Source organism: Thamnophis sirtalis, unplaced genomic scaffold (genome assembly GCF_051295495.1).
Source record: "Thamnophis sirtalis isolate CommonGarterSnake01/CBP01778 unplaced genomic scaffold, rThaSir2_p1.2 scaffold_6, whole genome shotgun sequence".
In the NCBI taxonomy this organism is placed as follows: domain Eukaryota; kingdom Metazoa; phylum Chordata; class Lepidosauria; order Squamata; family Natricidae; genus Thamnophis; species Thamnophis sirtalis.
Genome location: NW_028261386.1, coordinates 133,550,789 through 133,565,291, shown reverse-complemented (window position 1 = coordinate 133,565,291; position 14,503 = coordinate 133,550,789). Strand labels below are relative to the sequence as shown.

Here is a 14,503-nt window from a genome sequence, read left to right as displayed (position 1 = left end):
TTATTACTTATAACAAAATACTTTTGTGCTACGGTTTTAAGGTGATGCATATTTCATGGAAAACTTTCAGCAGAAGTATTTGGGGGTTCAAAATGTGAAATTTGAGCATAATATCCATTGTATTAAGAAACTTCTGTTATTATTTAAGTGGTTAGACCTTATAATTTTTTTTAAAAACCGATTATAAGCAAGATTTTGTTTGACTTCAGGTAAATCAGCTTCACCTTTGAAGATCCACTGCACTCCGGAAGGAATAAGGCTGCAGTGTTTCTTGAAATATTACATGGAGGAAATGAAATCAAGCTGGTATCACAAGTAAGAACAAAGAACAAAGTTTTGAATCCTGCGTGAATGTTAACTGGTATTCAGTAGCTATTGAAAACTCATTTTGGGAACGATGCTCATAATACAGGCAGGAAAATTACAGCTCAGATGGTCAGTTCTAACTTTTTTTTAAAAAAAGGAATAAATTTACATTCCCCTGCCATAGGTTTTGCATGACAAATGAGCCAATCCATGTTTTCATACTGTCATCAGCACAGCTGGCAGCTTTGCCGGCGAATCCCCAGTCACCCCTGAATCATCCTAGGACCTTGCAAAGCAAAGAGCCTGGAATAAATCTTCAAGTCAGCAGCTGATCCTCCACCCACTGAAAAGCAGAGATCTAGCCGGGCTTCAAGCTACAGATCTGTTTGGCTGAGGAAGTTGATGCTTATTATTTATTAATTCCCCCTCTCCCTTTGATTACTTTATAAATATAACTCAAGGTGGTAAAACACTTGGTTGGAAGAAATGTCCGTCTGGGTTCAGTTCCAAGAGGGGAAAAAGACCCGGGAAAAATGGAGACTGGAAAGATGGTTTTAATGGTGGGCAGGACCACATGCTTTAAGGTCTTGGGTAAAGGAAAAATAAGGGAAGAGATGCTGAAAGTGCCTGAGTTTTATGCCCTCTCTGGGCTTTTGAATCTGAGCTTGTGTTCTGATTGGTTGTCAAGCTCCCCCGGGGCCATGCAGGGGCAACTCTGTAGGCTGTCCTGAGTCCCAGGCTTGGTTGAGCCTTGCTGGGTGATGTTGCAATGAAAAGGCTTTGGGATTCTTTTAAAGATTGGGTGGATGGAAACGCAGGAGCCATAGATTGCAAGGAACAAGATCTTTATTGTAACAGAAGATGACAGCGATTCAAAATCAGCAACCGCGCGCCAAGGTATTTATATAACTGCATCTATTTTAACAACCAATCAGTGGCCGAGAACTGGGCAGCAACCACTGACGCAGTTCCTCAGCCAATCAGGGAGGAATAGCGGCTAGCAACAGCTTCTGCTGCGTCCTAGCCAATCAGGGCGCAGCAGAGCTGTTGCTGGCCCTTTTGCAAGGAACTGAATGAACTGTATTTAATGAATATTTAACAGATTCATATTATGGCTCTGCCTGAAGGAGGTAGATCTTTGTTATGTAGAATAGACTGGCTCAGACCTTAATGGCCCATTGACAAAGTTGGGAAGGATGACTTTCTGCCTCCCTTTCAGGGGAAATATTCTGTCCTTTTAATGTTTCCTAAAATATCTCTCCCTGGGAGAGGAATGGGTGCTAACTTCCTACAACACTTAATACTCTTTTCTCCTCCTATTTTTCCCATCACAACCACCTTGTGAAGTGTGTTGGGCTGAGAGAAATTGATTGGCCCAAGGTCACCCACTTGGCTTTCATGGCCAAGGCAGGGCTAGAATTCACAATCTCCTGGATTCTAGGACAACACTCTATTCACTACCTCCTCTTTAACCATCTTTTGTTTTTTTAATACACCAGTTTCTTGTTAGGTCAAATCCCATCAATTTGGGTTGCTCTGTTCTGGGCACTTATGTTACCAGATTATTCAGTGGGAAGTGAGCTGGTTCTTTTCCTGATTTTGATCTCAGTTACTGCCTGGGAGCTATTGAGTCCCAAGCATTAAATATGCAAAGCAATACTCTACGAAGGTCATCGTACCTCAAGTTACCAGTTAGCAAAAGCACGAAGTTAAGAAAAAAAATGTCTTATGGTTTCCAGAGACTTTTTTAAAACTTGAAAACTTCAGATGAAATATCAGGTTTCCTTTGAATTTTTCATGGCTGCTCCATATGCTTGAAGAAATGCCTCTGATTCTTCAGCTACAGGTATCTCACAGCGAGCACCTTACTTCTGAATGCAGCTGCAGTTCTATAAAAGTTCGGAATTACCTGTTGCAGGTGTTAGTAGTTCTGCCAAACTTCAAATGAGGGTTTTCCCCAGCCCCGTGTGCGGAGACTGGGGTCTGTGCTTCAAACCAGAGCTGAAAGTCTCAATTTTCTTTGCCTCTCTTTCTTTCCTGCTTGTGACTCACAAAACTTGGATTAACCAGCCATATAGCTGTGTGCTTGCTTTCCTTTTGAGCATCTCTTTAATCTCCTCAATTTCCCCTTAGAATATTCAGAGAGTCTTTCTTGTCTTTCCTCCTCTCTTTCTGAAAATGCAAGATACATCCTGAAACCACTATAAATGATAAACAGCAGAAGTAATAGAAATCTCCCTAGGAGAGAGATGCTTTTCCTTAAAAAATAAAAAAAGCAAAAGGAAAACAAAACGAAATGCTTTTAAGCTTCATGTAGATTATTACATTGAAGTACAGATAGAACAAAAATAAGTATGAAATAAATTAGAAATGAAAGAGGAAAGAATTTAAAGGAAAGGCCAAGTGGAAATGTTGTTTTCTGAAAAAGGATCTTGCTGATTTTTTTAAAAAAAATTATCTCCAAATTTCCTTCTCTTTATAGGTACAGAGGATATAATGCTTCAATGGCTTTTTGGTCAAAGATAGTCCTTCTGATTGAAGTCTGCAAATCCCCAACCTTTTGCAAGATTGTATTGAGGCTGCAAGAAAATTCAGCTTTTTAAAATTATTATTAGATGTCTTGATATTTAAAATGCTCACATAACTCCAGTAATGAAAGTGTAGAAAACTTTTCTGAACAGCAACTTCAGTACAATCTTGCAACAGGTGCATTTTTGCAGCTTTAACTATAATGTAATATGGTTGCTTGTTTAACACCTAAGGATTTGAACATATCTGGTGGCATTTATTGTTATTTTTTTGAACACCAGCTTCCCACAGGGACCTTTTTGGGGGGAGTCACGTGGCATTTAAACTTTTACTTGAGACTTTCTGGCTGCTTGAAACTAGCTTTAAGACAATCAGGAACATCCCCGCCAGTTGCTACCTTGTGCTTCCTTGTGCTTTGCTGTTATATAGCAATAGCAATAGCAGTTAGACTTATATACCACTTCATAGGGCTTTCAGCCCTCTCTAAGCGGTTTACAGAGTCAGCATATCACCCCCACAGTCTGGGTCCTCATTTCACCCACCTCGGAAGGATGGAAGGCTGAGTCAACCTTGAGCCGATGAGATTAGAACCACTGAACTGCAGATAACAGTCAGCTGAAGTGGCCTGCAGTACTGCACCCTAACCACTACGCCACCTCGGCTCTATGTGGTGACAGACTGGTCTGAACTGGGGGGAGGCGGAATGAGGGAGGAAATGCTTTGGGAAACTAAAGTAAGTGCTCCATCTCCTTCAGATGCTGCCTCAAAGTCACCCAGCTGGAAGAAGGAGGGACCACATAACAAACTACACTTAGACTGACTGTGAAGAAAACATCTTGTCTGAACCTGATTGGTTGCACTGACAGGGCCATGAAGACAGTTAAGGGAGGAAAAAGTAGAATTTAGGGAATGTCGATGGAGATTCTTAGTCAACCAGATCATGGTTGTCCCAAAAGTGCTTTTCCAAGAGGAAACTGGACTTCCTGGTTTTTCTTTGAAAATGCCTTGCTTCTCACCTAAGAAGCTTCTTCAGCATCCTTACAGGGATTGAGCCAGACCTGAAGAAGCTTCTTGGATGAGAAGTGAAACATCTTCAAGGAAAAAGCAATGGCCTCTCGGACAAGCACCTTTGGTAGAGCTTAGGATGCATGGTTTCCAGTTCTGGTTTTGCCACACTGCAATACCCTCGATCGCTAGTGAGCTATGCCTTTCAACAAATGGAGCCAAGGATCATTTCTATTCAGAGCACAGGTGTCAAACTCATGTTGCCATCACGTGACGTTTCATGACATCCCTCCCCTTCACGGAACTGGGGTGGGCGTGACCTACGTGTGATGATCCAGTTCCACCACGAAACCGCGGTAGACTAAAGCGCGCTTGACGAAAGCGCGTACGTGACGTCATCACAGTGTGACGAAAACAGCACGCTGTGAGCGGTAAACTTAAAATTAATGCGTAAATCTAAACCTAACCCCCCCAAACCTAACCCTAAACCTAACCCTAATCCTAACCCTAAGCCTAACCCTTAACCTAACCCTAAACCTAAACCTAACCCTAACGCTTAACATAACCCTAAACCTAACCCTAACCCTTAACCTAACCCTAACCCTAACCCTAAACCTAACCCTTACCTTTATGTGAATCGGCTTGCTTTAATTTTATTTTAATTTTAATTTAATTTATTTTTAATTTTATTTGTCGCGCTGCTGATGACATCAGGTATGCGCTTTAATCGGGCGCGCTTTAGTGGACCGCGGTTTTGACGGGTCACGGATGATCCAGCCTGCGGGCTGCCTACCTGACACCCCTGATTTAGAGGATTAAATTGTTGGAAGGTCTGACAATCTCTCTCCCGTTTTGTAATGTCCAAGTATAACAAAACGACGGATGTCTGCTTGAATGCTGCCTCTTGGTTTACCCAGGGAAGCGAAGGTTTCTTCAAGTGAAAAGATGAGAATTGGTGGCAGTGACGAAGTCGCATGGATACAGATATGTGAGCCTACCGAAAAAGATAAAGGGAAGTACACCTTTGAGCTGTTTGATGGCAAGGAAGCCCACAAGCGGACGCTTGACCTATCTGGGCAAGGTAGGAATCTTTACCACCCGTGCAACATTTTATCCCCGTCAAACGTATTCTGGAAACTGCCCTATTTCTCTTTGGTTTATTCATCATAAGCATCAATCCTGGGCTCAAAATGTTCCAGGCACATGCATTATCTTTATTCATTCCACGTCTCGTCAGGACTGACTTTGATCCCTGCTTTTAGATTTCGTTTGATGTTTCTGTACCACACTGTAGGCTGTGGGTGGGTGGGTGGGGGGGGATGGCAAGGCAAGTACATATGCTCGCATTTGTGCCAACTCATAAAGTCGACTTCCTAACATGCTGAAATGTTTCACTGCAGCTTTCGACGAGGCCTATGAAGAATTCCAGCGGCTCAAGTAAGATTTCAATTCAATTTAACTTTTTTTTGCTTTGGACGTAAACTTTGCAATTCGTTTATTTTGGCCATCAGCGTCATTATGCTGGGATGTTAATTCCCCCCCCCTCATTTTTGTTTTCAATTTTAGGGCAGCTGCTTTTGCTGAGAAAAGTAAGTATTTGAAAGTAAATAAACGAACGAAGGAATATTCAGTATGAATACGGAAGAGCAGGAGAAAGCGTTCTAGTAAAAATGGAAAGAGTAGCTTTGACAAAGTGATGAAAAAAATCGAAGTCTTATACAAAGAACGGTTGTCATCACACCTGCTGAACGATTGTGGTAGAAATAAGAGCCAAGGTGGCACAGTGGTTAAATGCAGCACTGCAGGCTACTGCTAGATCAGCAGGTCAGCGGTTCAAATCTCACCGGCTCAGGGTTGACTCAGCCTTCCATCCTTCCGAGGTGGGTAAAATGAGGACCCAGATTGTTGGGGGCAATATGCTGACTCTCTGTAAACCGCTTAGAGAGGCCTGAAAGGCCTATGAAGCGGTATATAAGTCTACTGCTATTGCTATTGCTAATACGAGATGTGTATAGATAAACAGATTTGCTTCTTTGGTTCAGTGCGTTGGCAAACAATTTGACTCACCTTAGACTGACCGAGATTCTCCCTTTTTCCATTCGGTCAGGAAACACGAATACAAATCTTGATTTAGAAATTGCTTTCCTCTCTTTTATCTAGTTAATTATTTGATATTATTGGATGGATGGATGGATGGATGGATTAATTCTTTATTATTGCCGAGGGCCATCCAACAGTCTAGAAGTAGAATATCTGAGTGATAATGTGTATATAATAAAGCAAGTGTAGACAAACATAGAGGCTATAGACCAGTGTTTCTCAACCTTGGCAACTTGAAGATGTCTGGACTTCAACTCCCAGAATTCCCCAGCCAGCGAATGCTGGGAGTTGAAGTCCAGACATCTTCAAGTTGCCAAGATTGAGAAACACTGCCCTAGCAGCTACCTGACATTCTAGGAGTCTCTTTCTCTTTCTTTCTCTCTCTCTTTCTCTCTTTCTTTTTCTTTCTTTCTTTATCTCTTTCTCATCTTTCTTTCTTTCTCATCTTTCTTTCTTTCTTTCTTTCTTTCTTTCTTTCTTTCTTTTTTTCTTTCTTTCTTTCTCCTTTTTCATATTTTTTAAACTGCCCATTCCCCTCAGAGCCCCAGGAGAGTCTTCTGTACTGCCATGCTTCACATAAAGCACAGATGGGCAGGGTAGCTGGGCTCCTGCTTGAGAAAGGCCGGGTGCTATTTTATCTTGGTCTCCTACTGTTGCATCTTTTCTCTGAGGTAGCCAGAGCACTTAGAGAGAGCATAGTAACTTTATATTTCTATGTTCACAGATCGTGGTAAAGTGGTTGGTGGTTTGCCGGATGTTGTGACCATAATGGAAGACAAGGTATGGATAAAACCCCTTGGTCGGCTTAGCTATTTTTTAATAGGAGCTTTTGTGTATACAGCAAAAAGGGCCTCCTTTTGGGAGGTGGACGCAGCGGTTAAATGAAGCAGTGCAGGCTACTTCAGCTGACTGCAGTTCTGTAGTTCGGCGGTTCAAATCTCACCGGCTCAGGGTTGACTCAGCCTTCCATCCTTCTGAGGTGGGTAAAATGAAGACCCAGATTGTTGGGGGCGATATGCTGACTCTGTAAACCGCTTAGAGAGGGCTGAAAGCCCTATGAAGCGGTATATAAGTCTAACTGCTATTGCTATTGCTTTGAGAACATTTGAGTAGTACGAACCCATTGGATTTGGTTCAGGAAAGAAAGCGTGTAGATGCTTTTAAATTTGGTATTGGAGAAAACACCTTAGAATACCATGGAGAGCACAAAATAAATTAAGATAGATAGATAGATAGATAGATAGATAGATAGAGAGATAGATAGATAGATAGATAGATAGATAGATAGATAGATCAGCAAACAAATCAACCAGAGTCCTCTTGAGGTGCAAATGACCTGGCTCAAATCATCATACTTCAGACAAATCGTGAAGACTCACTTCTTGGAAGAGAAAATGATGATAACCCAGATGAATGAACCAAGTTATGGTACCAATGGGTATCCCATTGGAAGACCCAAAGAATCAGGTTGGGGACAGACTGTCTTGGGGAAAATCCATCTATCTGGTTACTGAGGATTTACATCAACTCAATAGCACATGATCAGCCAATCCATACATGATACATCCCGTGCAAGTCTATAATAGATGCTAACTGGAAGGAAATGCAAATTTGTCTTTGAGGAATAAATTGTGAATAAACGCCCAAGTGATTTAATGAACTGCAACATGGAAATAGGTCTTCAACCAGTGCCAGGGCAGAGTGAGGCTAATTTACAATGGCTTGAGTCTGAAGTTAAATAAATGGAAGGATTTTTTTTCTCATCCTCTCTTGGATTCTCTTATATACCAGGGGTGCCCAACTCCAGGTCTGTGGACTGGCAGTGGGCCGTGGCATGTCAGAAAAAGGGGTGCGCAAACAAGTGAAGCCCCATCTTCTGGATGCAGGCGGCATGCAAAAGATTTCCCCCTCTGGTCCATGGAAAAACCTCTTTCCATGGAACTGGTCCCTGGTACCCCAGAGATTGGGGGCCACTGATACATACAATCTGAAATTCTGGAGTGTTCCACAATCTTCCCCTTCCCTAAACCTCTCAGCAATACAGTAGGAGCCGAGGTGGCGCAGTGGTTAGGGTGCAGTACTGCAGGCCACTTCAGCTGACTGTTATCTGCAGTTCAGCGGTTCTAATCTCACCGGCTCAAGGTTGACTCAGCCTTCCATCCTTCCGAGGTGGGTGAAATGAGGACCCAGACTGTGGGGGCGATATGCTGACTCTGTAAACCACTTAGAGAGGGCTGAAAACCCTATGAAGCGGTATATAAGTCTAACTGCTATTGCTATTGCTAGTAGAACCTCTGGTCATGAATGCTTCTGACCAAATCGGGTTCTGACCGAAAAATTCACAATATTTTTTCATGGCCGGTTTCCCCTTCTGCACCATATTTTTTGTAAGTTGCATATTTCCAAAATTAGGTTCGGGTCACGACCGAATCGGTTTGTGACCAAAGTTGTGGAACGAATTATGGTCGTGACCAGAACCCAGCGGTGGGTTCCGGCAGCTGCTACTGTCGGTTTGGTCAGGGACGTGCCGTGCCCGTGTGCATTTGATGCGCAGTACAACAAAAAAATTGCTCTGTGCATGTGCAGAAGCAAAAAACAAGATGGCGCTGCCATGGGCGCTGCTGGGAGAACCGGTTTGGGGGTGTGGCATGCCTGGGTCGCGCCCGGTTCCAGCGACCCAGGCTGCCAAACTACTGTTCCCCCCCCCTACTCGAATTTGCTGTGCTTGCTGTGCTTTTTTAAATTGTTGTATCACTGTCCTGTTTGTCTTACTTTCTGTATTTGTTTTTCCCCTTCCCCTGGTTTTTGTTCAGCCGCCCTGAGTCCCTTCGGGGAATAGGGCAGCTTACAAATTGAATAAATACCAAATACTGGTTCTGCTGAACTGGTCCAATCCGGTAGGAACCCACCTCTGGACCAGAGGTTCTACTGTCCTACCCATTGTCTAAAAACACTGCATAAGTTTTCGTGTTCTTCTTCCTGTTTTAGACCCTGAATCTGACCTGCACCGTGTTTGGGAGTCCTGATCCTGAAGTGGTCTGGTTTAAGAACGACAGGGAACTAGAACTGAGCGATCATTACACAGCTAAACTGGAGCAAGGGAAGCACGCCAGTCTGGTCATTAAGGGGGTGTCATCGGAAGATTCTGGAAAATACAGCATCAGTGTCAAGAACAAGTACGGGGGCGAGATAGTCGATGTCACCATCAGCGTGTATAAGCACGGGGAAGAGATCCCCGATGTTCAACATCTCTCAGGCGACAGAGTGAAGCCGATACCTGCGAAGCCAGCTGAATAATCGTACATGGCAAGAAACATGCTAGGGAACGCATGTGCTTGATGAAGAAAAGGCTTGAGAGGAGCTGTAGTTGTCTTTGTGTAGTAGTTCTGCAATGGAAAACGGGCGATGTTTAGGAGACAGTTATGTGGTGTTTTTTTGAAGGCTGAATCTTGGTCTCTTTTCCTTATAACGCCATCACAATTGGCAGTGACGTCCCTCTGAGTAGGAGCGTCCCATGGCTTGCCATTAGTAAAAGACCGTAATCATGGGAGCGGTCACCAGTTTCTACATATTTCAATCATGGTTTGTTCTATCCATGAAATGCAACTCTGTTTTCTCGCAAGTGGAAACCGGGAAATGCTTAGCTGTAGATCAGGAACGCTGCTTCTTAATCTGAGCTGTGAACTCTCGTGGCTTTTTGTAAAATCCCCGCTGAACGCAAAAACGCTGCAGCGATGTAAACGAATCGGGGGCTGCAGCTGCAAATAAATCAGAGGAGCTGGACACGCGACCTTCTAAGTTATCCTTTGTGGCATTGCTCTTTTGCAGTGCAAGCAAATCTTTAGTCATACTTTACAATCACCGCGGACTCATTTAAACCATAAGTTTCACAGTTGTTTGTGTCCCCCCCCCCCCTTGCTTTGTGCTAATAAAAATCTCCAAAAGTCACCTTGTGGCTTTCTCTCTCTCTGCACCAAATGACTCTTAAATTAGTTGTGTTTCCTCCCTTTGGCTGTTTAATTATGGTCTGTTGCCGCTTCACAGCTGGCAGAAGGCAGACCGTGGACTCACAGTAAAACAAGGGGATGATGGATACTCGGAGTCACTCCATTTTACTTAGCCGCATTATTTTTCTCTTTTTATAACAACAAGAAGTTGTAAATTAGGAACTGGTACTTGGTAGCAGCCTAGAGTGATGCAGCATTGCAGGATAATTCTGCCGACTGCCAGCAGTTCGATCTTGACTGGCTCAAGGTTGACTCAGCCTTGTATCTCTCTAGGGCAGTGTTTCTCAACCTTGGCAACTTGAAGATGTCCGGACTTCAACTCCCAGAATTCCCCAGCCAGCGAATGCTGGCTGGGGAATTCTGGGAGTTGAAGTCCGGACATCTTTAAGTTGCCAAGGTTGAGAAACACTGCTCTAGGGGATGGGACCCGCAACATTCCCTGCCTCCCCACTCTAATGGGTCAGATAGATGGGACTGGCAAGAGACAATCCCTCAGATAACCTGGTCCCAAGCCATGAAGGGCTTTAAAGGTGACAACCAGCACCTTGAATTGCACCCAGAAGCAAATCAGCAGCCAATGCAGCTCCCGCAGCAGAGGTGATACATGCACAAAACCATGCAGGCTGCTGCATTTTGCACCAACTGGTGCAGCTTCCGTATGCTCTTCAAGGGCAGCCCTTATGTAGACTGTGTTGCAATAGTCAAGACGGAAAGTGACCAGCGCATGAGTGACTGTGAGTAGGGATTGTTGATCCAGGAAAGGGAAGGGCATAATTGACGCACAACCCGCAGTTGCGCAAAGGCCCTCCTGGCCATGACTGCCACCTGCTCTTTGGTGTAGTTGTGAAGATGCTGGCCTAGGAACCAGGAGACTGTGAGTTCTAGTCCCACCTTAAGCACGACAGCTAGCTGGCTGCCTTTGGGTCTGTCACCCATGCCAACTCACCTCACAGGATTGCGATTGTGGGGAAAATAGGAAGGGGTATTAGGTATGTTCACCCTAATGATGAAGGTAGACTTTTTTAAAAAAAAATCAATTAATTGAAGAAGCAAATTGGATTGATCTCTCCTTTAATGTTTCTCAAGCTCAGCAACTTTTAGCTGTGTGGATTTCAACTCTCTGGATTCCCTACGCTGGCTGTACGGAGTTGAAGCTCTCAAATCCTAAAGTTACTGAGGTTGAGAAACAGGGATCTAAGCAGGCTTGTCAAACTGGCGGCCCCAGGGCCAGATACGTCACCTGCAGGCCACGCCCATCCCAACTCCACAAGGGCAAAACACGTCGCGATATGCCACAATCTGGCCCGATTTGAGTTTGACACCCGTGATCTCAAGTGATCCAGATTCACTGATGATATTCTTTCAGCAAAGACACTCGCCTACACAGAGAGGGTTGGAGGTGGGGAGAGAAACAGGGACTCCAATTATTATTTTGCATCCCAGCCGCCTTTGAGAAGCATCCTTGGGCCCTGAAGAGAAGGTTGAACTCATCCTGACTATGCGGTTAGCGAGCCCACGTTAGCTCACTAAGCTTCAGCCATCACCTTTCAGGTGCGAGGGAAAGAATTCATCATGACATTTAATCTTTTGCTGAAGTAAAGAAATTAGTACACGCCGAAAATGCTATTTTCAAAAAGGTTGAAGATTTTTATAATAGCCACTTAGATCCCCCCCTCCCCAGAATTCAAGGAAAGTACTTTATTTGGATTTTAAAAAAAGGTTTGTGAAGAGAGAAGGCATACCGTAATAGCCTCTGCACTGCATGTGAAAGACATGCGTGCACGTGTGGGGTATGCGTGTCTGTGTGTGTGTGTGTGTGTCATGTACATAGGATATGTGCATGGGTGGGGATGGGGGGAGCACGGGGAAGCTCTGTTTTTGGTTTCAGGAGACTTCAGGGAGGCCTGCTAGGCCCAAAACAGGCCACTGGTGCGGAGGGGGGGAGCGTCCCCCGAAACCCATTTTTGGTCCCAGGAGGCTTTAGGGAGCTCTGCTAGGCCCAAAACGGGGCATGGGTGTGTGTGTGTCATATATATGCGCAGGGGCAGTATGGGGGGGGGTCGTATGCATGCAGAGGGGGGCGAGGGTAGCCCAGGGAAGGTCATGCACACACGCGCAGGGGAGCGGGGCGCATTGCATTATGGGTGTGGGCACATACGCGCTATAGCGCATACACACGCAATTTCGGCATGCGAGGAGAACAAGGTTAGCCATCACTGGCATAGAGCCCTGGGCCTCCAGATGTGCACTCTTTTTTGTGACAGGCATAAAGTAGTCAATCTTATTTTTTAGAAGGTAGAAAGAGGGGAGGGGAAGGAGAAAGAGGAGTAGAAGAGAAAGAGGAGGAGGAGGAGGAGGAGGAGGAGAAGAAGAAGAAGAAGAAAGAAAGAAAGAAAGAAAGAAAGAAAGAAAGAAAGAAAGAAAGACAGACAGACAGACAGACAGACAGACAGACATTCAGACAGATGTAGTCTTTTTTCTTAAAGGAGGCTTCAAGGGAGAAGATAAAGTGGATATTTCCAAAACTTGTGAGCGTGAGACCTCTAGGTGGCACCAGAAGAACGAAGGAACAAAAGAAAGCATCAGGGAAAACAGTCCAATTCTTTTCACTTTGGTCGTTTTGATGCAAACGTGTCATTTGGGGAATGGGAGATTATTAAAAGCATTATACTTCTGCCAGAAAATTAGAGCTTCCAGGAGATGAGGAGTCTTTTGCTTTTGTTTTTGACAATGTGGCTGAATGATGACTTCACCTGGCGAAATGCAAAATGCGGCCCATGAGGCATTTCCTAGGTCTGGTGATTCCCTGCTTTTCAGTGGGGACGACTGCAGAGCAGCTCCCGATGCAGCTGTTGCAACTGGTCACAAGAAAGAGAAATGTAAGTGATTCAGGGCTGGGTTCCTGCCAGTTCTAAGCTCTTCTATAGAAGAGGTTCCAGAAATCTACAGTGCCGTCTAGAACCGGTTCCAGCTCCCTCCCTCTGCCCGTCCGCCCATCATCAAGATGAAGAGCGAGAGGAGGAATTCTGGGAGTTGAAGTCCACAACTCTTAAAGCTGCCAAGTTTGAACACCTTTGGGGTTTTTTCTCTCTCTCTAAAGGGTTAGGGGTGCAAGGATCTTGTAACTTGACAGCTTTAAGACTTGCACACTTCATTGCCAGAGTTCCTGAGCCAACATGACTGGAGGAGGAATTCTGGGAGTTGAAGTCCACAAGTCTTAAAGCTATCAAGTTTGAACACCCCCGAGTTGTTTTTTTTTTCCCTAAAGGGTTAGGGGTGCAAGGGTTTTGTAACTTGACAGCTTTAAGACTTGCGTGCTTCAAATGCCAGACTTTCTGAGCCAACATTTTGGTTGCTAAGCAAGAGCGTTGTTAAGTAAGTTTCACCACATTTTACAAGTTGGCCATGCCCATCCAGTCTCATGGCTGGCAAGCCACTCCCACCAGGTCACATGGCTGGCAAGCCACTCCCATAAAGCAGGCCACACCTACAGAAGAGGTGATAAAAAGATTTGAGACCCACCACTGAAGTGATTGCTTTACACGCCAAAACAGCCCACAGGTTCTTTCGCAAGAGGTTTCTGGTTTTTCTTTGAAAACATTTTGCTTCTCATCCAAGAAGCTTCTTCTTCAGCAGAGTTCTTTCAGCAGAGCTGGGGAAGCTTCTTGGATGAGAAGTGAAACGTCCTCAAAGAAAAAACAAGAAAGTCCAGCTGCCTTTTGGAAAAGCATCTTTGGGACCACCAGGATACCAAACTTTGAGGCTTTGTGGACTTGGAAGTTCAGGTGGTCCTCAATTTACAATCGTTTGTTTAACAACCCTTCAAAGTTATAACTGCACTGAAAAAAAAATGACGTACAACTGGTCCTCACACTTACGACTATCATAGCATCCACACGGTGATGTAATCAAAATCTGGGCACTGGGCAAAACCAGCATTCATTTACAACAGTGGTGGCCACGGTCCTGTGGCTGTGTGATTTTGCCATTTGCCACCTTCCCAGCCAGTCTTTGGCAAGCAAACTCCGGGGGGGGGGGGGGGGAGCCAGTTTGCTTAAGGGCTGCAGAGTTCACTTGAAACTTCAGTGATTCATTTAACAACCATGGCAAAGATGTAAAGCTGAGCCTCGCTTAACAGTCACTCTTTATTACTAAAAATTCTGGTGCCAGTTGCGGTTGTATATCAAGGACTCCCTCTATCAGTGTTCTGTCCTGTCATTCTAATGAATAGGCAGACACAGGCTTGGCTGTCTGCCAGGACTAATGATGGAGATAAAGGCACCCCTTGGCTAGGAGCCTAGAACGCTCTTCTCTTCAAGAAACCAAGATTAGACTTGCGGAAGGCTTTCTCAACGGCTGGTAAAATGGACTGTTGTTTCCTGCAAAGATTCCCCTCCCGTCGCTCCACCTATAAGCTCTTTGGGAGGGGCCACAACAGTAGCCACCTGTCCCTATTTCCTTCTATGACGTCTTCTCCACAGCTGCTCCCTTCTCTTCTCAGCTCTACGCACACCCATATCAGGTACAACCTCCCCCCGTTCCTCCTCACGGCTCCC

At 44.7% G+C, this 14,503-nt stretch overlaps 1 protein-coding gene across 1 annotated transcript in view; it reads left to right on the top strand.

The window, feature by feature from the left end:
* Window positions 1–9,888, top strand: part of MYOM2 (myomesin 2) — a 92,161-nt gene extending 82,273 nt beyond the window's left edge. Inside the window, exons 32-37 of the mRNA XM_087718983.1 lie at window positions 210–315; window positions 4,758–4,921; window positions 5,241–5,277; window positions 5,407–5,429; window positions 6,665–6,720; window positions 8,929–9,888. Of these exons, the coding sequence (XP_087575109.1) occupies window positions 210–315; window positions 4,758–4,921; window positions 5,241–5,277; window positions 5,407–5,429; window positions 6,665–6,720; window positions 8,929–9,237 (695 nt within the window). The 3' untranslated portion in view covers window positions 9,238–9,888. The remainder of the gene's footprint in view (window positions 1–209; window positions 316–4,757; window positions 4,922–5,240; window positions 5,278–5,406; window positions 5,430–6,664; window positions 6,721–8,928) is intronic.
* Window positions 9,889–14,503: the final 4,615 nt, after the last annotated feature.